The 23,315-nt window shown below is 37.7% G+C and overlaps 1 protein-coding gene across 4 annotated transcripts in view; it reads right to left on the bottom strand.

The window, feature by feature from the left end:
- Positions 1 to 440: 440 nt before the first annotated feature.
- Positions 441 to 23,315, bottom strand: part of Ccdc82 (coiled-coil domain containing 82) — a 36,933-nt gene continuing 14,058 nt past the window's right edge. For 3 of the 4 annotated variants that reach the window (XM_028873108.2, XM_028873107.2, XM_028873105.2), the window contains 5 exons: positions 21,466 to 21,558; positions 17,275 to 17,399; positions 14,469 to 14,639; positions 9,373 to 9,558; positions 441 to 1,708 (listed from right to left, as the gene is read on the bottom strand). In XM_028873108.2, the coding sequence (XP_028728941.1) occupies positions 1,640 to 1,708; positions 9,373 to 9,558; positions 14,469 to 14,639; positions 17,275 to 17,399; positions 21,466 to 21,558 (644 nt within the window). In that variant the 3' untranslated portion in view covers positions 441 to 1,639. The remainder of the gene's footprint in view (positions 1,709 to 9,372; positions 9,559 to 14,468; positions 14,640 to 17,274; positions 17,400 to 21,465; positions 21,559 to 23,315) is intronic. The other variant, XM_037207763.1, reaches the window with a different exon arrangement.

Here is a 23,315-nt window from a genome sequence, read left to right on the forward strand (position 1 = left end):
TATTCTCTGGAAGTGAGTTAAGTAGTAGTTCTCCATGTGCCAGAGAAAGCTGAACATCAGTAGGCATGTGATGGAAATGTCTGCATCACCCCTCAAAACTGTCATTTACTCTTCCACATTCGTTCAGCTTCCTTGCACTTCCTGTTTTCTCTCTTCTCTCTCTCTCTCTCTCTCTCTCTCTCTCTCTCTCTCTCTCTTGCTATCTTAAAAGACCAATAGGGATAATTATAGAAATATACTGCAGAAAATACAAACTCATCTCTATGTAATTCTTGGTAAAATATAGATTTATGTAATATATACATGGAGGCACATGTCATGAATCACACAATATATGAAGCTAGCAAATTTCAACCAACTTTCCAGTAAGAAAAAGGCAAATAAAATGCCACACAAGAACAGGTCTCATCTTTAAGAATTAAAGAAACAGAATACACAGCTTACTCTGAAAGCACTTTATTGTATTATGGAAAATTAGAATGTGCAAAGTAATATAGGCACAAAAATAAACTTTTGAAGTGTGTTTTGGCTGAACTTGTCTCTAGGATCTTCAGACTGGTACACATATGTATTTACATAGAGAATGTTATGGTTAAAAAAAATCACAAAATACATCTCAATCCTTAATATATTCCAGATAAAACTATAGAAACAACAAAAAGCATCATAGAATGAAAACATGTATCAAGAACTTCTTCCTGAATGTGAGGATTGAAAGACTCTGAGGATGAGACATCTGCTCATAAGGGAAACTTTAGCAGACGGAAGCACTCCTCCTCCTGCAGTAGAAGCAATGGTCTCATTCCAAGGTTAGGATAATGAATGCATGGTAGTCTGAGGCTTCTTCATGGCTCAATGATTGAGGAGACATCAATTAGACATTTATTACTGAAGATTATTTAATATTGCCAAGGGATGCAACAATACATACATATAGGCACGAGTCTCACTATATATGAATATACACATGCATATATAATGAGTATGAAGGTGCTTTGTGTGGTTGCACACGTGTGGGCACATGTATATACATCTACATGCATGCTGAGCTCAGAGGATAGCCTTGGATGACATTTTCAAGCACCACCCATTATGTTTTTTGAGACAGGGTCTCTCACTGGCATGAGAGTAGGTTGGCTGCCTCGCTAACAAGTCTCAGGGATCTGCCTCGTCTTTGCTTCCCGAGTGCAAAGATTACAAGTACATGCCATCGCATCTGGCTTTTACTTTAAATATGGTTCTGAGGATTGAAATCAGGTCCTCATGCTTGTAAGGTACTCTACTGACTGAGCCATCTCCAGGTCAGTCCAAATATATTTTAATATAGCCTATTTCCACTAAACTGATGTGACATGATAGCACATTCCACTGCAGGTCATGTATGAGAAAAGTATCAATACATGACTAAAACACACTGATGGATTTTTGGACCACAAAGCTGAGGTTCTCCATGTACATCTATGAGGCTTTATTAGACTTCACTGTGGCATTTTATGAAAATCAGATGAGCATATAAACAAGATATTTTGCCACAAAGATACACATAGAATATACAACAAATGTCACATGATACAGAGAAATAAAGCTCATGATCTTCATATCAATAGAAACTTATAAAATCTTCTCTGAAGGAAACATGCTATAATTCAAACTTCTCATCTTGAAAATAATCCGCAGAATTGAGATCGTCTTCCAGTTCATCGTATTTCTGCATATACAACAGACATTAGTCATTTTACTCACAACAACAAATAAGACAGACCTTTCTAACTACTAAAACACACATCTAATGGAAAGTGGGAACAAAAATCACTTAATTATGAATAGAAGCTCTATTTCAAATAAGCATTTCTAACTCAGAAAACATTGGAAAGAAATAAAATAATAATGTGATTAATATCATATCTCATATAAGTTATAATTGTAAATCATACCATGAATATAATAATTCAGTACCTAATCCAACACATACTCATAGAATAGATGTATATGTAAGCAGTTTCCTACTAATGACTATTGAGGGGCAGAACTTTAAAAGACACTTTCTCCATCTCTAAGACAAGACACCATGACAACCAGCATCATTGCTGTGAGGGCTCAGAAGAGAAACCATTGGTAGTTTAGGAGACCAGAAAAGTGTGACATTTAAGTTGTTCTGGACAAAAATATTTGATAGGCAAAAGTTTAGTGGCAAAGTGTTCCTCCCCTAGGCCCGGAGATTAACAGTTTATCCAGCCATATCATGACAAGGGAGCATGGGAATGGATAATAATCTGATGCCATCTTAGAGAAAGTGATTGAGGTCAGAGGATAAAAACTATGAAATACTAGGCTATGGGTTGAGCAGATTCGACAGGTAATGTGATGCTGCCAAAGATTTGGAAGCAGATGACTGACCTCATTTGAAGCACATGTTTGGAAAGCTGGTTAGCTATTCCATAACTGTCTGACAATGAATTATCAATCTGTGGTGACAAATTAAGCAATGAGGACTCAAATCTGTGGGGCAACAATAAAAATGGAGGGTAAAGAAGAGAGTGGAACATGTTAAGCAATGGGTTAAGGGTGTCCTGGAAATTGTAAGGTGAAAGAGTACAGAATGATGGCAGGCAGCGCTATCTCAGGCAGATAGGGAACAGAGAAGATACATGAGTTCACATTTAGACACAGAGTCCAAGTATTTATATCAGTTGAGGATACTGAATTATTTAATGGCTTTCTAACTTGGTTTATGAACTCTGAGAGAAGACCTCAATGGCCTGAATTCTATGATGACAAGGATTCATGGGAAGCAATGTGACTACTGCATTTTCATCCTAGGCAAGGCCATGAAGCCCATTTTCATAACCTCAAGATCTCTGATTGCAGCACATCCTCAGGAAAAAAGGAAGATAAGAACAAGACAGACAATGATCTGCTAGCATAGGCCACTTAGAGTCCTCTTGGTACATGGAAGTAAATGGAAGTATGACTCTTTAGGATCTGAAACCTGTACCTTAAAAGATTGGCTGTTTTAGACTTATTATTTTATCTTTATATTGTTTTACTCATTTATTTATAAAATTTGTTTTGGAAAATTAAAATGTATCTTTGCATACTGAGAGCACCAAATAACAATCTTTGCTTGCTTATATTACAAATAACAGCTAATGGTAGTTGACCACTTTCTAATTCCAGGCCCTAAATATGCCATAATTTACATGATTGAAGCCCTAATTATTGCTTAGTTCATATTTTACAGAGAAGAAACAGCCTTGGAGAGATCAAGTAACTTGCTTTCACATTCTACTGCTAGTTAGTGGAAGGGCAAATATTTAAATGCATGCTTTTAACCTTTATAGGATGCTGTTTTGAGTTTTAAATGGCAGGCGTGGGGCAACAGCTGTTCTGAGAAAAAAATGAAAACCACAAAAGGGAAAGTGAAACAGAGGAAAGGTCATTAGGACCACTCTGCCATCTTCTCTGCCTGAAGTTGCAGCTCCTACAGCTCATCACAGAGCCTTTGGGGAGTCTGGGCCTCACTTTAATAATGAAGAGCACTCTCATACAGTACCAGACGGACATTCTGAGAGAACATTCCTGATTGTGGAGATGGGGTAGGGGAAATTCTAAGTGGGTAGTCAGATTCTAAGTGAAGCCTGGCATCCTCTACCTGGAAGGAGTAAATAAGACCAATAGAAAGGAAATGATGTACAGAGGGAGCTTTAAGAGTCTGAGGATAGAATCCAGCTCAACAGGAAATTTTAAGCTGTGGTCCTCCATTTCTAATTTACTTAAGAATCAGCCATTTTAAAAAATGTTAGATATTTAATGCCCTTAAGGAGTTTCATTCGATTGGTCTGGATAAGGCCAGGAATTATGTATTTTTCCACAAATTTCTATGTGACTTTGACATAGGTAGTTAAGAGTAATATCGTGAGAAATACCAACTTAAGGTGTAGAAGAAAAATAAAAGAGTAAAATGTTGAAAGGGGAAGGTGAAAAGAGAAGAACTAAGTATGGGAAATAGCTCATTATAATTTGAAGTTCTTATTTATGTAGTACATTGCAAATTATTTTAAATATAACTGTAAAACAGATTTGATATTTCTTTTATGTACACGCCCAGGCGCGCGCGCGCGCGCGTGTGTGTGTGTGTGTGTGTGTGTGTGTGTGTGTGTGTGTGTGTTTATGCCAGAGGTCAATGCACGGTATCTTTCTTAGCTGCTCTCTATCATTCAAGACAAAGTCTCTCATTGAATATGAAGCTCACATATTTGGATGGGCAGAAAACCCCAGGGATTCCCCTGTCTCTGCTTCTCCAGCACTGGGAATTAGGGTACGTGTCATTGCACCTGTTTTTTACATGGGCACTGGGGTTTGAATTCAAATTCTCCTGCTTATGTGGCAAAGCACTTTACCTACTGAGCCATCTCCCTGTCCTTCTGGCCTGCTACTCCTGCTGACATATTATCTTTCTTCCTGGTATCCATATTTTTATCAACCAGTCCCAACAATCTTACTGTCTACCTCCTAGGTATATTTTCATCCTAATGAAAAGGATGTTGAGCACATTAGACTATTTTAGAATGGCATGCATGTTTACAGATTTTGGTTTCATTATGCTTTCCCCCTCATTTGCCCTTTCCTTGTGTGAAAGCTAACTTGCTAACCACTGACTATTAGACTGAAAGCAGATAATTCTAGCACAATAAGTGGGGGGAAGAACAAGAAAGAAGTTTAGTTGGCAGGTCTTTAGTCCATGGCTAAACAGACTAAGAGATCCTGAGAGAACAGAAGGAAACTGCTTAGAAGAGAAGGGACAGGTAAGGAGTAGAGTGAGAAACACAAGCAGGGAGCAGAAAATAGCATGCAGGACAAGAGAAGGATGTGACATACTGGGAGACTGGACCATCCAGAGTCACTGAGATGGGCATCCAAGTAGCACAGACTCAGGCACTATAAAGAGGAAGAATAAATGTGGAGACGTGACGACTGCAGCCAAAAAATGCATGTGTTCACAAGCACACACAGTGTTCTCACTCAATGGGATAGCAAGATTGAGAAATGTCAGAGCATTTGACAAATTCTGGAATTTTATCACAACACAAAAAGCAATGTATGTATTTATGCTGGATATAAGCTTTCTGGTTTCTAGGGAATCTTTTCTAGATTTTAGATTTAGATTCTTGATCTAGTCTCTAGATAACTATTTTTAAGTTAAAATCTTTTTTAAAAAGGCCCTCAATCTAAGACACAATGAAGTTTTTTGCTGCTTTTACATAGAGGAAAACTGTTCCATGTCCTATGCATATACATTATTCTTTTAACATCTAATGTTAAAAGTTTCTCTTAATGGAGAATGTGCTGGTTAGTTTTATGTCACCTTGACAGAAGCTGGAGTCATCTGGGAACAGGAATTCCCAACTGGGAAAATGCCCCCCCCCCCATATAATCTGCCTGTGGGTGATTCTGTAGTACATCGTGTTTTGATTAATGATTAATGTGGGAGGGCCCAGTTCACCTCTGGGCAGGTGGTCCTGCATGGTAAAAGAAAGCAGGTGAAGCAAGCCACAGGGAGTAAGCCAGTAATCAATGTTCCTCCAGGCCTCTGCATCACTTTCTGCCTTGAGTTCCTTCTCAGACTTCCCTCAGTGATAAACTCTTTCCTCCCAAGTTGCTTTAGGGCTCAGTGTTCATCACAGCAATAGGAAGCAGGCTAAGACAGAAATTGCTATGATGAGTGGGGTATTGCTGTGACAGATCTGACCATGTGTTTTTTGGGCAGACTGTGCTTTTGAACTTTATGCTGGAAAAGCTGTTGAATGTTCAGAGATCAGTGGCTAATTTGTAGGAGATCAGAAGAATGCTGAGAGTAATGCAGATAACAAAGGCCTGGGTTGAGAAGATTCAAAAGGAAGTTTAAAAGTCCCTTAAAGGCTCTATCAGGGCCATTAGATACTCTGAATTAAGAATCTGTGGTTCTGGTCAGCTGGGGCTGAAGAATCAGTTGTGATTCTCAAGGGCTCAGATCCTCTGAAGTAAAAGCTTTACTTGCTGGGACATTTGATACTGGTTACCTGGGCTGAAGAATTGTGATAGAGACCACCATCACTGAGGTGCAATCTTCTAGGGAGTATTTACTCAGGGTCAGCACACAGAAGATTGGTCCAGAGAGACCAAGGGTGTACCTTTTGCTGGTAGCCAAACTTGATAATGTGTAAGAGTCACACAGGTGGTATTGGTTTGGAAGACATGAAGGGGTCATGGAACACAGCTGAGGCCTTGGACTGTGAAAGGCCAGGAGAAGCTACTGGTGAAGGTTCAGTCACAGCTGCAGTAGAAACCTCAGGATCGAAGGAGAGATGGAGAACAGCTGAGGCTTGACACCATGTGACAGAGTAAAGAGTCCCTGAAGAGAGCCCAGGAGAGGCTATTGGCAAAGGTACAGCCCTGTAGCTGCAGAGTTCCCAGCATACTGGAGATGACAATACCATGGGATGACCAGCAAGGAGAGCATCAAGTGTAGAGTAGAGCTGACCTGAGCCTAGGAGACAAGCTGTGTGTGCTGTGGATGGCTATTCAAGTGCTCTGGAGCCCAGAAGACTGTGAATGAGTCCTGGAAGTCTGACACTCAGCTTCACACTGATGGACTTTGGCTTTGCTTTGGCTGTGAATATGCCTTGATTCTTCTCTTGGAGAAAGGAAATATTTAACTCATCTTTTGATTTTGATTACAAGAGCCTATTTTTGAGACTGAAATTTAAAAGGAACCTTTGATATTTTAGAGAAACTGAACTTTTAGTGTTTGAATTTTTAAAGATTGTGGCATTCTTAAAAGTTAGAATATTTTGGGGCTGTAGAGATGGCTCAGAGGTTAAGAGCACTGCTTGTTCTTCCAAAGGTCCTGAGTTCAATTCCCAGCAACCACATGGTGGCTCACAACCATCTGTAATGAGATCTGGTGCCCTCTTCTGGCTTGTAGGGATATGTGCAGACAGAACACTGTATACATAATAAATAAATAAATCTTTAAAAAAGAAGTTAGAATATTTTATATTATGATATGAATATTAACGTCATCTTGGAGCAAACAAGAAAGAAAAGTTTATGTTTTAATAGTTGACAAGGGATTGATTCTGTTGGTTAGTTTTATGTCAACTTGACAGAAACTAGAGTCATTTGGGGAAAGGGATTCTCAATTGAGAAAATGCTTCCATGAGTTTGGCCTATAGGCAAGTCTGTAAAACATTTTCTTGATTAATGATTGATGTAGGTGGACACAGATCACTGAGGGTGGTGGTAGCCCTGGGCAGGACTTCCTGCATGGTAGAAAGCAGGCTGAAAAACATCCAGAGTGAGCCAGTAAGCAGTGTTCCTTCATAGCCTCTTCTTTAGTTCCTTCCTCCAGGTTTCTGCTCTGATCTCCCTCAGTAATGAAGTGTGATCTTAGATTTGTAAGCTGAAACAAACCATTCCTCCACCTTTTGGTCATGGTGATTTATTACAGCAATGGAAACCTAAGACAGAGAATGTAATTTGACTTCCTTTCCTTAAGAATGTTTTTGTTTCATATTCCATCAATGGTCCTAAACTTTGTTCTGCTTCCTCTAAAACACATGGAAACCCTTGGTGTTTTCCCTGCAAGAAGTTGAAAGTTCTCCATATATAAATATGTATAATTATTACTTATAATAACCACACAACTTACACAAGACTGCAGTTATAGCTGAGTGTACAGCACCTTCCAAGCATCTACAAAGCATTGGGTTCAATCTCAGGTACCACAAAAGTGGGGAAAGCGGGCATATTTATAAGTGAGGTATACCAATAGACTTTCTAATTATACCACTGAGTTAGTAGCTCTTAAAGGTATCATAAAAAGCACTTAAGAAGTTCAGTGTCTCAGAAAATGGAGACAGGGTTACTAGCTAGGGCTTTCCCCAAAGCCAATGGAAAACACAGAGTGGGAGTAGAGGACCTTCTGGAGAGAGTGAAAGGAGACAGAGAAAGATTAATGGATGGTGGATCAGGTAGGACAGTAACTATCCAGAGGGAAAGTAATTCCAATGTCTTTCTCTGTAGCGACGACCTCTCTACTGCACATGACAGACCCTGAGGTGGTCCTGTGTTGCTGCTCCCTATCTCTTTGCTCATAAAGCTTATTTGCCTCACTTTTGCCCTTTTACAGATTTCCCAATTATATAACCCAGGCAAAAGATATCAAGTCAGGCTCTTTTTTGTTTCTTTTATTTTTCAAGATGGAATGTGTCATTGATCCAAATTTCCTGAATAATTTCTAATTGTTCACATATTTACAGGACTAACTCTGTTTTAGAAAACTGCTGTCATGAGCATTCTTTCCACAGCATACTTCTAAAGATTTTGCGAGCAAAGTAGAGCTTCTGAAATGCCAGATCTTATAGATCTGCTGGACTCTTTAGAATTCCCACTCTATCTCAGATACCAAATTCAGTAACTATCAAGGAACAGGGTTATCACAGCAGGTTCCACAGCCTGAAGCCTCAGCATGCCCTCCTATCTTCAGTGACAATGCCAACTACTCAGCCCCAGGTCCTCAAGAAGAGGATGTGGCTGTATTAGAATTGGTGATGCAGACCCTTTCATCAGGCTGGCACCAGATGCTTCTTCACTCTTAGATCACAGGGATTGATTGTTTTAAAGAAGGAAAGCAGACTAGCAAAGGTCAATCCTATACTTTGACTCACCCTAACCCCCAAAAACCTACCCTGGAATATAATAGCTAATATTGATTCCCAATTTGACAGGATCTAGAATTACCCAGGAGACAAATCTCTGGGGATGCCTCTGAGGGATTATCTAGGTTAGGTGAATTAAGGTAGAAAAATCTACCTTAAAAGTATGTGACACTATTCTCTAGGCTTGGGTCCTGGACTGCATAAAGAGAAAGGTAGCTGAGCAGAAGAATTAATCTCTTTGCTTCTTGACTTTGAAACAAGACAGGCTCTACAGGATTCCTCACCATGATGGAGCATAGCACACACCTGTAAGCGAAAAAGAACCCCTTTTCTATTAAGACACTTCTGTCGTTGTATTTTATCACAGCAATAAAAAAAAGTCACTTAATGTTAGTAAGGTTGCATACATAAAAGAGAAAGAAGAGGCATCTTTTGTTAAGGTACAGCATTATTGTTTAATAAAATCTCCATGAGGTGAGTAAATTCTTAGAGCATCAGGATGTCTATTCACAATAGAACAATGATAAACGTGGAAGGAAGAGGTGGCAGAAGAGGAAACATAAGAACAGGAAGAGAAGAGATTTTCTTAAGTATCACTGTCTATTAATGTCATCTTTTTGCTGGCATCCTCACGTCTCCAGATTCTGCAGAATGAGGAGGTCTATGGTCTTACCTTTCTAATCCAGCCACTCTCTTTTGACTGACTGAAGACTCTTCCTACTGTTTCTTTGACTTGTTCATCTTTACCTTCTTCTGCTCTTGCAATGGAGCAACATTCTTGGTACAGTTTGAATTTAAAATGTTTCAGTTTATGATAAATTCTGGTGCGATTAGCACAAATTCTGCCAACAATAAACACCTACATTGAGAAATAAATGTCATTATCTCAAATATAAAGTGTACATATATATATATATAATTATATATATAATATATATAATATATATTTTTTTTTTTATTATATATATATATATATATCACTTCTAATTTTCAGATTTAGGGAGCTTAGTGCCTTAGGAGAAGGATGATTATAAAACACTACAGCAACTGCTTTGCTCAGGATGCGACCAAGATGTCAGTCCATGTCTGTGTGTGTGTGTGTGTGTGTGTGTGTGTGTGTGTGTGTGTGTGTGTGTGTGCATGTATATATGAATGCCAGAGGGCAATATCAGGTGTCATTCCTCCGGCTCCACTAACCCTTTTTCTTTTGAGGCAGCATTTCTCATTGGCTTTGGGTTTTCCAAATAGGCGAGGCATTCCAGAGCTTAAAATATTTATCTATCTATCTATCCATCCATCCATCCATCCATCCATCTCTCTATCTATCTAGTAGATGCTGGGGATTGAACTCAGGTCCTCATGCTTGCCATCTTCTATTGACTGAACCACATCCCCAGCCTCTGTCCATGATTCTGAAAACAATTATCTGAATTTGAGAAGAAAGAAAGAAATTGCTCTTAAGGCAGAAAAATGGATACACACAAAAGCAGGAAAAAGCATGCCAAGTATGGCATGTATACACTTACTGTGTTTAAAATGCCCAGATTATGATAAATTGTACATATAAGCAACAACTAAAAGTGAAGCACTCTTACACCAATGTTAAGTATTATTAGTTGTTTCCTAAACAATCCCAAATGTAAAGTAAAAATGTTCTTTATGTGCAGGAATATCTTTGGCTTTACTTCATATGTCATGTGTAAGTAAGACATTAACATTTTATTGTCTGCCTTGATTATATATGGACTTCTAGGACTCTGTGATGCATGTTTGTGAAATCGGTCAACCAGACCATTTCTCTTTCATGTTTTGATAGTTATGGTTCATTATACAGCTAAAACAGGAAGCCAACACTATACAGATAAACTAAATATATCTTAATTCACACTATTTTCACTCTTTGTAGAAAATTCATCAAAATGAGCTCCAAATATCATAACATGATCATATTGTAACATCATAACATGATCATATCATATAAGAGCGAGAAGGCACAAATGTCCTAACTTAACTATTTGTCTCTATGCTCAAGTGTACAAGTTTAGTACAAACTATATAATTTTTAATAGTCATCTATGCCACTTTTTTTCTGAATCCACATGCACAGAAATACAAAGATGATGATGATGTGAAGATAACAGGTCATCGGTATGTGGCCAAAAAGGAGTTAAAGTTATATAATGATGGCAGGACAGCAGCTTTGTTTGATGCATGGTTAAGGAAAGCATTTTGGACATTTCATCATGTCCTATGACTTTTGTTTTTTTTTCGAGACAGGGTTTCTCTGTGAAGCTCTGGCTGTCCTGGAACTCACTGTGTAGTCCTTGTTGGCCAGCCTCAAACTCACACTCAGAGATTCACCTGCCCCTGCCTCTAGAGTGCTGAGATCAAAGGTGTGCACCACCATGTGTGGCCTGTGACTTCTTCTAGAGAGTCGTGAACAAGCATTTATTCACCACAGAAATGGTACTCAAAAATACGCCAAAGGAACCATTCCACCCAAGTCTAACTTAGTGGTTTACTGAGTTCACTGGAGTTACATACAGGAACGTGGATGAAGCAAAGGCAAGTGCAAGAGTGAGAAGCCCAGCACAGGTTCTCACCTTCACAAGAACTGCATTCCTAGAACATCCTGTACAATGTACAGTTAACCCAACCACCAATCCATTCCCCCACTACCCTTTCCTCCCCATCTGGCAGCTATTTCTGCTTATTTAATTTTGGGAAGTGGTCTTGTCAGCATTAAGTTTCTTTCATTTCCTGAGTTTGATAAGATTTGCTTTTTTCTCTCAAGACCTTGTGGTCCAAGGCCTCTTGTCCAAAATAACACTACTGTAACTAAACTACTCACTCTGTGAAGACTCCATCTTTCATCAAAGCATATCCTTCCTTTCAAATAATCTAATCTTTGTTAAGTCAAAGAAAAGAAAATTATCAAAAACAATAACTGTTTTACTTAACCCCCAAAAAGAACCTGGATAATCCTAAGCTTTCAATTTTATGTAACTATAAGCACAATCACAAAGTAGAGACTTTGGTTTCCAAACAACATGAGGGTGGTGGGTGGAGGTGTGGACAGTCTCTTTAAGCCCCAGAATGTAAGTACATTTGTTTTTTTCCTTTATTTGCATGCACTGACACAGTAAATGATAGTGATGGACTCTGATCATACTTTTATGAAAACTATTGAATTCTATGCCAAAACAAAAAAATAAAGTGTTTTAGTGGTTTCCTTAAACTAGTTCTGTGAGATGTTTGTGAGTTAATTAGAATACAATGATTTTATTTTTTAAAATAAAAATTTACTGAAGAAAATTTATTTTACCTAGCATCATTTCAAAACACCTATAATAACTATTGTTAACAACATCATCTGAGTGAGTGGTACTATAGCCTGCCACACATTCTTATATATCAGACAATCATATCACTATTCTAAAGTTTTATTTGGACTGTTTCTACTATTTTGTACCTCACTCCCTATCAACAATGCTTCAGTGAACTTTGCAATTATGGCATTTAATTTTGCTACATTTATTTCCATACAGTAGACGTATGGTGACTACAGCAACTCTGACTATGTAATCACCTGCATTTACAAATGTACCAGACTCCTCCTCTAGGAATCTCACTTGTCATACGCCTACCAACTTTACATCTAAACAATGCTGATCCTATTACCTCTCTGCACTTGATTTAAAAGTATTTCAGTAATTTAGAAGCTATCAATGTGAATCTTAAATAGTTTTATTTGTATGTTCTTAAGGAAAACAAGCATTTTCTCATGTATTGAACTTTTCTATTTTCCCAACTGTGTGACTCTGCTCTTTTGGTCTTCCCTGTTCTTTCCTTTCCTTTCCTCTTTCCCACCTCCACTTCCTCTCCTTTGAGATCCCTTCCCTCCCTTTTCTCCTGTCTTCCCTCCCTCCTTTCCTACTCCTTTACCTCTCTCCTCCTCTCCCTCTCTTTTCCTTTGTTTCTTTCCTTTTGTCTTTTTATTGAAACACAGTCTCCCTGTATAGATCAGGCCGGTTTGGCATTTGCTATATAGCTTATTAGACTGGCCTTGAATTCAGATTTCCCTGTCTCAGACTCCTAAATATTAGGATTTAGAGACATGTCCCATTATATGTGATCTTAATTTTAGATATCTGAATTAACCATTTTTAATAGAAACTTTATTTCTCCTCAGTCATGTTAGAATTCTATGAATAATTTTTAACTCTACTTTCCCTCCAGGATTAGCTATATATAACAAAGACATGTTCAAATCAATATATTTGATCTATACAACCGAATATGGTTCTTGAAATATTCAATCACTTTCAATAAGATTCTGGATTTCTTATAAAAATCATAGATTATTGTTAAGCAATGAGGAAATTGCATATACAATATTGTTAAAAGAAGTATATGTTATAGTAGTTTTCCAAACATTAAGAGCAATTCTGAATTCATTATCCATGTATAAATTTTTACAGTATTTTATGTATACGTGTTTGTGCCTGAGTGTATGCATGTGTATCACGTGCATGCAGGAGCCAAGGGAGGCCAGAAGAGGGAATGAGATCTTATAAAACTGGAGTTATAAACAGTTGTGAGCTGCCATGTGGGAGCTGGGAGCTGAACCAGGGTCTTCTGAGGGACCAGCAATACTTTTAATAACTGAAGCATCTCTCCAGTCCCCAAGAATAAAATCTCTAAATGATTTTCCTATTCTTTATTGTAATGCTTACAGGGATCTGGTCAACTATTGCCCAATAGTGCTCATGAACCATACTTCCCTCCCAAAACATACATTCTCCAAAGATACACAGGGTCACTAGAAGAAGTTTTCAAGGTATTTACAAATGCAGACTTCTTACAAGTGAGATTAAAACACACACAGAATCTATATTTTTATGAGTTCCCACTCTTGTCTATTAATTACTAATTTTTTTACATTTTGGGTTTTCTTCCTTCCTTCCTTCCTTCTTCTTCCTTCTTTCCTTCCTTCCTTCTTCCTTCCTTCTTTCTTTCTTTCTTTCTTTCTTTCTTTTTTGAGACAAGAGTTCTCTATGTAGCCCTGACTGTCCTGGAACTAGTTTTGTAGACCAGACTGCCCTATTCTTGCTTCTTTCTGCCTCTCGAGTGCTTGAATTAAAGATGTGCACCACTATGCCTAGCAATTACTTATTCTTGAAGTTTCTCTCTGTCCAAATTTAACAGCATCTTAACTAGGTAAATAATTGCTCTAGACACTGACACACCAGATAAAATCTAAATTGTTTCTTTCTAGGATGAACAGCCATCTTCAATTACTTACCTAGAAACTACTAATTTCAATACTATGTGACATGAGGTTTTGACCTAGGCCATACTCTTCTTTGGACTTCAAAGGCAGCACTTGTTTCTCTTGCCCACGTGACCTTCTTCCTCACTCTCATCCTGTACATCCCAGCCCTACAATATGACTCACAGAGATTAAGAATATGTACTGATTTTATCTCACTGAATTAAGAGGGTATATGCTATATAAGACATAATTTTCACCTTTGAAAATTGTACCCTGAGGTGAGGGGTGTTACTCAGCAGGGTGATTACTTAGCAAGCTGAGGCCCTAGGTTTACTATTTGTGACACACTAATAGAAAGAAAGAAAATCAAATGTACCTCCTTTCCTTGTACTCTTTTCTTTGTAGTAGTTTCTCTCTTTCTGAGAATTACCTAGAGGACAAGCTATGAAGCCTCAATTTTCTAAATATCAAAAGCAGACCTTAGCAAAAGGTACCTGCTTGTCATGTGACATGAAGTCATCTGTTTCCATTGTCTTGTTGTTGTACAACTTTCCTGAGAGATGCACTGAGTATTTACAGTGACGATGCAGCCCACAAGCCTGGCAGGAGCAGTCCTCGGGGTTCTTTGGATGGATACTTAAGTTAGAGTAACTTTCAACTCGTTCCTGCCGACAGTCAGAAATAATGAAGATTAAGTCAAATATGAATATATCCAAATTATAACTCATTTTGGAAAACAGTGGGAAGAAATATAAGAATAAAACACATGAAATTTTTTACTTGAAGAAGGTATTTTTAAATTGAAAAATGAACTATTAATCTTGAACTATTAATAAAAAACAGACAAGGAAAAACAATCAGTTTCATCTATCTCATTACTTACAAATTACTAAGTAGTGTTTCCAATAGGCTTTAACTTACTTTTTTCCTGGTCTCATTGATAATTAGCATCAATGAGATATTAAGTAAAGTTGGAAGATGAGCAACAAAAATTCAGGATAAGAGAAAGATTAATTCGTTTAAGCTAGTTAGAATTTGAAAAACAAGTTACATTCATTCTTCAGTGCATGAGAGAAATCACATTTTTCTCTAAACATTCTGGAAATAACTTAACCCTCCTGTAGTCACCTGTTCTGTCTTATAAAAACAAGCACCTTGAAATGAACGATGTTCCATGTCCAGTGCTGATGGACCATCTAGTGACTGGATTACCACCCAATGAACAATGTGAGAAACACTGGTCTGCATGAGCAAACTGTATTAGACATGAAGTTACTTGTACCTGAGTAACTGTGCTCACATGCAGGCTGTGCTAGATAGTCCTGTATTTTAATATCACAGTTGAATGAGCACACTAAGTATATTGCAAGCATGGTTACTAAGCCACATTCACCCCGTACACCAGTCTGATGGTACACTGATCCTTTTTGTATGTGTGATCTGCAACACTATTCTTATTTACCTGTCATATTCTTCACACTTCACAGCCTGTCATTAACAGACTAAGATCCAGACTTGCCCTCTTCCCTTCCTGCTTCTATGGTGCTGTGGAAGCATAGTGAGATGAAAGCTCAAACAGCTTGGTATTTTGAGTGACTACTGTGAACAGAATGCACTCCGCATGCAAGTGACATACACATTTTTCTGGGTTAAACCAGTAAGTTTTCTTCATGTTTTGCAGTATGACTCAGTGTATCCCAAGACCTTATAGAATCATCTGTCTCATAATTCTGTGAATCTTATTGTTATTTCATCATGGGTTTTCTAACTTCACTGTCACCTGCCAGTGTGACAAAACACAATGTAACTTACAGGTCTGAGTCTTGAAAGACTATTAAACACTGGCCTGAGAAAGTACCAGCTGCGCAATACTACTTCCTCTGGTTACACCGTCCTCATTGTAAAACAGAGGTTAAGTAATACAGTTCACATATAAGTCATTTGTCAAAGGCTAAATGGTCTTTAAAATTGTAACATTTTTTCTTTGTATTAATGAAAATAATATTATAATAATTATTTTGTGCATTTTACCTAAAATAATTAAACACCTATTTCCCTTAAAAGCAGATAGTATTTTTTTTTTTTTTTGTATCTAAGGAATAAACTGGGGATCCAGAGGTGTTAAAATCTACAGATAAGAAGATATGTATGGTGGTTCTAAATTCAAGCCATCCTTGAACTGGAAATCTTGTAATTTGTAAGCCCCTGACTGTCCCTCCAACTGAACCATCTTCTATCATCAGGCTTACTTCAGGCTGAAGAGTTCTTGATGAAATGAAGTTTTCTGAAGTAAATGAGCACAGAAATTGATTTAAGTGCTAGAGAAATTTTAAGGAATTTGAATGTCTATTATCTACCATTCTTTCCTCTTATTAATTATTAGAAAATAGAATGTCAGCAGTAGGGGTACCTTTAAGTATCATATAGTACATCGTCTGCCATTAGAGATACTAAAATACAAATCTAGAGAATTACAAAGAATCCAGTAATACTTATGTTAAAAAGTCAACTCTCCAAATTGCTAGAATTATAAAATCTTAAGTTATAGAGCATGTCGAACATGATGTAAGTTAGTATTTTCCATACTGTTTGATGGAAACCAAATACCCCAAGAGGGGCCTGAAGTGGTGGCTCCTGGGTAAAACTATTTGTTGTCACATAAGCCTGATGATCCAAGTTTGATCCCAGGAACCCACAGTGGAAGGGAAAACCAGGTGCTGAAAGTTGTCCTCTTCCCTCAGTGGACTGTGGCATGAATGTATCTTCATTCACACACATTAGATACTTTCCACACAATTCAAACATACATATATACACAAAAAATATTTTAAAAAAACAGTAGAAGGAATAATCAGTATCTCAAGAGAAGCAGCCTCATAGGATCGACTAATTTGAGAAATACTGCTGTCTAAATCCCCTCCTGGTAGACCTGAGGTATAAATTCATGAATTAGTGCTTAGAAAAGTGCTCCAATACAGAAGCCAGTTTAAGCTAAACAGTGTTTTTTCAAACTTCTTCATCTGTGTCTTACTTCTAAGAAGAATCATCTTATAAGACAATCTCCTTATTTTAAAATAGGCTAAGTTCTAGAGATGCTCTGAAATTATTTTAAAACAATTATTGAAGACATTGTGTGGATATTTAAAACAATAAAAGACTTGAGAAGTGACCAGTGTGTTGTTATTTAACAAGGCAAAAGGCCAACACTTCAGCAAATGATTCCATCTGGGTGGATATTAAAATCTTGAGAGGGCCACTGTCCCCATGCTCTTACCCGAGATTAAAAGGCAAATTATATACCTTATATTGCTCTTTCCATCGACTTCTAGAGACTAAACTCTCTAGACGGGGTTGAATAAAGCGATTATCCAAATAATGAAGAGATGTCAACATATCTTTTGCATATGACTTCTTCCTGGTGCCAGCTGTGAGCAGACGACAAAAAAACAGCAGAACACTTAAAATACTGAATCAGTTCAACACTATGTATGTGTTAGAGTTTTAGAAAGATGACTGGCTAGTTGAAAATATTTGAAATTAGGAAATAGTTAATGAAGTAAATGGTTCATTTCATGGAAGAACAGGGCAGAGTTTCTGATAACCTCCTGTAAACATCAGGCTTGCACAAAACCTTTTATTTTCCTTTAAAACTGATCATGCTTTGAAGGACCCCTGAAGCTGGCTCCATCTGTGATCCAGTGGTAACACCTGCCAACACACTGGAAAAGCCTTTTCTGCTTTGTCTTCCCCCTCATTCCCTCATAGTATACTACAGTCAGTTTTGCTTTCCTAATTTGACTAATATTTTGTTCTCAATTTATATGTATTTTGTCATGGCCTGTGCTAAGCTTCATTTTTCCACTTTCTTCAGAAATTTATTTCTAAATGAACATAGCTAATAAATTTATCATATTGTATTATGTCACTGCAAATTTAAATGCTATATCATGAATTAAAAGCTCTTCTTTCCACTATTAGCTCCTTTGAAATCTTCCTCCCCTCATCCCTGACTCATTACACTGTAATGACATTGGTCTTCCTAGTTGTTCTTGAATGCTCTTAACTCTTACTGTGATCCTAAGCATAAAACATGCATATATCACTGTTCTGGTTGGTTTTGGCCAACTTGACACAAAACTCTGTAAATACAAGGTGAGTTGTATAAAACAAACAAACAAACAAACAAACAAACAAACAAAAAACAGGTTTAGCAAGCCATGGAAAGCAAGCCAGTAAGCAGCATTCCTCTATGCCTCTGTTTCAATTCCCGCCTCCAGGTTCCTGCCTTGGCTTCTCTCAATAGACTATGACCCATTGTATACAAGCCAAATCAACCCTTTCCCCCCAAGTTGCCTTTGGTTAGTATTTTATCATAGTAATATAAAGCAGACTATATACAGAAATTGGAACCAGAAATAGAATATTTCTGTGACAGAGCTAACCATGTTTTGGAAGGATTATGGAAATGTTTGGAACTTTGGGCTGGATAAGCCACTGAGTGCTCAGAGCTTAATGTGCTGTTCTGTGGGATCCTGAAGATAAAAATGGAGGCCTGGTTTGTGAAGTTTCAGTTAAAGGACAGACTCTGCTGAAGCCCTTTGAATGATACTTTGAATTAAGAATCTGTGGTGCTGGTCACCTGAGACTGAAGAATCAGCTGTAATGAAGAGACCAGCATCACTGAGGTATAATCTTCTGGAAAGTACTTCCTCAGGGTCAGCACACAGAAAATGTGGCCCGAATGGGTCTAGGGGTTTACTTTGTGCTGGTAGTCAAACTGGGTAATGTGCAAGACTCACACAGGTGGAACTAGTTTGAAGGCCTGAAGGGGTCATGGAGAGTAGTTGAAGCTTGACACCATGTGACACAGTAAAGAGTCCCTGAAGAGAGCCCAGAAGAGGCTATTGGTAAAGGTACAGCCCTGTAGCTGCAGAGTTCCCAGCATACTGGAGATGACAATACCATGGGATGACCAGTAAGGAGAGCATCAAGTGTAGAGTAGAGCTGGCCTGAGCCTAGGAGACAAGCTGTGTGTGCTGTGGATGGCTATTCAAGCACTCTGGAGCCCAGAAGACTGTGAATGAGTCCCGGAAGTCTGACACTCAGCTTCACACTGATGAACTTTGGCTTTGCTTTGGCTGTGAATATGCCTTGATTCTTCTCTTGGAGAAAGGAAATATTTAACTCATCTTTTGATTTTGATTACAGGAGCCCATGACTGAGAGACTTTGGAACTGTAGGCTTTGAACTTTGACAAAGACTTTTGATGTTTTAAAAAGACTGAACTTGTTGGGCAGTGGTGGTGCACACCTTTAATCCCAATACTCAGAGGCAGATGGGTCTTTGAGTTCAAGGCCAGCCTAGTCTACAGAGTGAGTTCCAGGACAGCCAAGGCTACACAGAGAAACCTTGTCTCAAAAGAGAGAGAGAGAGACAGAGAGAGAGAGAGAGAGAGAGAGAGAGAGAGAGAGAGAGAGAATTTAATAGTGTTTGAATTTGTAAAGACTGTAGCTTTTAAAATTTGAAATGTATTCTTTATTGGACATCGATATCAATATGAGATATTGTAAACAAATAAGAAAGGAAAGGTTATGGTATAATAGTAATATATTGGTGTGTCAAACTAGTAAGGGATCAATTGTTCTGGTTGGTGTTTAAAAACTTGACACAAACCTAGACATATGGAGGGAGAGGGAAACTCAATTGAGGAAATATTTCCATGAGACTAACTATAGGCAAATTTGTAGAGCATTTTCTTGATTAATAATGGAAGTGAGAAAGCCTAGCTCACTGTGGATAGTACTACCCCTGGGCAGGTAGTCTTGTGTCATATAAGAAAGCAGGTTAAGCAAGCCATGGAAAGGAATTCAGTAAACAGCATTCCTCTATGTCTTTTTTTCACTTCCTGCCTCCAAGTTCCTTTTTTGGCTTCCCTCAATGAACTCTGACCTAGTATACATAAGCCAAATAATTTTTTATTTCCTAAATTGCTTTTGGCCAGTATTTTTATCACAGAAATATAAAGCAAATTAATGCATTCACCTTACTCATGTTTCTGTTTAAATGATACTTCATTACATTATTTGACCAATCTGTCCAATCTTCATATATATGTATATATGAGATATAGATATAGATATAGATATAATAGTTCATCTATTAATCTGTCCTGGTTAGATGTCAACTTGACACATCTGGGAAGAGGGAATCTCAACTGAGAAGATTCCTCCATAAGACTTGCCTAGGCAAGTCTGTAGTAATTGCTTAATTAGTGATTGATGTGGGTGGTGCAACCTCTGGACAGGTGGTAGTCCCAGAGTGTATAAGAAGGCAGATTGAGCAAGCCAGGGGTAGTAAGCCAATTCTCAGCACTCTTCCATGGTTTTGCTTCAGTTCCTGTCTCCAGGTTCCTTTCCTAACTTCCCTTAGTGATGGAGTGTGACCTGAGAGTTATAAGCTGAAATAAACCTTTTCCTTTCCAAGTTGCTTCTGGTCATGGCATTTTATCTCAGCAATAGAAACCTTGCCTAAACTCAACACTCTCTCTGTCTCTCTGTCTCTCTGTCTCTGTCTCTCTCTCTCTCTGTCTGTCTCACATCTAATTGACATTAGCTTCTCTTCTTATTGTCTAACTATATGCTCTTTTATTTTCACAATAAGTACATGCTAATTTTAGTTCATATATTAGTCTATCTACTTGTTTAATCACTTATTGTCTGTTGATTAATTTCAAACCACAAAAGATACAAATCTAATGTATCCCTTACCTTTTGTGGTTTGAAATTACCATATCACCAATCCTCAAATAATGCCTGGACCATAGATGGCATTCCAGAAATATTTGTTCTATAACTTACGAATAAAATCTTATTTAGGCACTCAGGTGTCCAGCACAACATATGTATAGTCCATGAAATGTCAGATTCTGTGTTGGGGACATGTATATATTAATGGTTTAATTTCTTACTCTGATAAGGCAAGAAAACAGATACATTCTCATATACAGATACAGCCATACTCAGAATGTGAGTGGTATAAGTGAGACAATGAAAAGTATTCATACTTTTACAACAGAAATATTTTTACATTTACCTAGAATATCTATAATAAAAAACAATTACATTTTTACAGAGAACAGCATGGACCAAGACATAAATGCAGAAAAGAGCATGTGTCTTTTGGTGAAACTCAAAATTCTTAGAGGAACTGAGAAAGCATACGAATGTTGAGGCAACTTTCTGTTTTAGAGGTATGTTCTATATTCTCAAATTCACTGTAGAATCTTTGAGAGCAAGGACTTGTCACATCCTTGCCGTCTGTGTATCTCAAATAATATTAATAAGACTTCCATGTGAATGCACTTAGAGTGTAGTTTATTCCAGAAGGAACAACTGGCAAGGTTTAAGAATGGTTTGTCTTGGCATTGTTTCATCTAATTTCAAAAGCTGCTTAGGAAAACGTAAAAACGTTCCAGTGGTATTATTCACTTACCATACAAGGTTTCCAGAAAAGATTCATCGAAAGCATTGATCAGAAGAGCATTCACAACTGTTTCAAAGTGAGTATAGTGGTCATTAAAAGAATCTGAAATTAATTTAAAATAATTATTAGGATATAACAGACAAAACTACTCTGTGACTGCAGCAGGTCCCCTTCCAATGCTAGGAAACTGGTTACCACAAGTCACACAAAGTATGCTCATCCTGTATATGCTTTTGTGACTTGGGCAATAAAAAAATGTCTATTTTACAAATTTGGTGGTTTCTAACCCAAAGTCTCTAGATGTTATTTAAAATGGTCCCAGACTTATGAAGGGAAAATTCTTCAGAGAATACTGAGAAGTATACTGTGAAAAATCAAAATAATCCATGTCTACTTGAAATTATCAACTAGAGTGAATAAAAAAGGTAAGAAAGCCTCCCAAATAGACTGTTTAATATGCTTTAGTCTACAACATGCTACACATGACACAGCCCAGGAAACTACTACTCACAGAAACCTTAGCGGGCATAACGACTCCATTATCCTTAACCTGCCACAGATGTAGGATTTTTCTTTAGATGTTAAAGAGCTGTGCCTTCTCTTTGCCACACTACTCACATAATGCCATTATAGTCTCTCTAAGCTAGCCTCAGACATGAGTTCATCATGGTGACAGGCCAGGCAGTGGTGCTGTTCTTGTTACTCTGGGACTAGACTTTACTCTGGGATATGGAAGTTCTCTAGCAAATCCTCCCTCCCATGATTCAAATGGTCATCAAAGAACACTTGCCCTGCTGGAGGTGTCTATGAACTATGACTGGAAATGTGGAAGACGTTTAGTTAGGGGCAGAGTAAAAAAGTAGGACATATTCTTAGAAATCATGAATTGGCTTGGGTTTTATTTTCAGCTGATTAAGTGAATTGAACATATTATGCTATTTGCTAAAAGGGCTTTGTAAGGTTTTTAGGCCTTCAGGGAAATTTCAGTCTTTACTTTTTCCACAGAGTTGCTAAAGTTTAAATATCAACAGAAGTAATTTGTACTGAGTCTTAGACCTTAGAGAGCCTATCATCATTGAAAATTCCAATTGTGTCATTAGAGGATACAAGACTGTACACACACACACACACACACACACACACACACACACACACACACACCAGTAGCATCTAATGGGGAAGTAAAAACAGTAATAATTCAAAGAACTCACCTCTGACTTTCCACACTGCTATAAAATAAAGTTGGTATACAATTTTGAAATAAAAATTCATCCAAACTCCAACTAATACTTTTCAAACAATATTAAAGGAAAACTCTTCTGGGGATTATTTACAGACGTGTTGGGAAAAAAGGTTAAACTCAACCTCTTTGGGACTAAGTTTAACCATAAAACAAATACAACATTTTTTTTTAAACCTCACTGAACATGTTAGTCTTGAATGTGCTAATGCCCAGTGTTACTCATCTGCCATGGAATTTTAAGAGCTGCATCTCTATTTCTAAGGCCCTGAAAGTTCTCCTTCAGGAGCAGGAGGAAAGGACAGAGATCAGCATTGCTTGGGTGTTTTACTTCCTAACCACAGTATCGTCTTCCTAGCTATGCTCATCAGAATCACCTTACAAAGAAGCTTCTGGTTTCATCATATTTGAGTAAATGGTAGCCAGTGCTGGGATAACGTTCCTAGTATCTCCAACTGAAAAATAACACAACCGAGGAAGTAAATATCAGGCATCACCTGAAACACTTAAGTGCACTGCCTATTTCTAAAGGGCTAATCTAGGAGATGTTGCCCTTGGTGTATTTTCAGTTGAGGAAACTAAAGAGATGATGAAAAGGTTTCTTAAGATCATCTAGCTA

The sequence above is a fragment of the Peromyscus leucopus genome, chromosome 7, assembly GCF_004664715.2.
Source record: "Peromyscus leucopus breed LL Stock chromosome 7, UCI_PerLeu_2.1, whole genome shotgun sequence".
In the NCBI taxonomy this organism is placed as follows: domain Eukaryota; kingdom Metazoa; phylum Chordata; class Mammalia; order Rodentia; family Cricetidae; genus Peromyscus; species Peromyscus leucopus.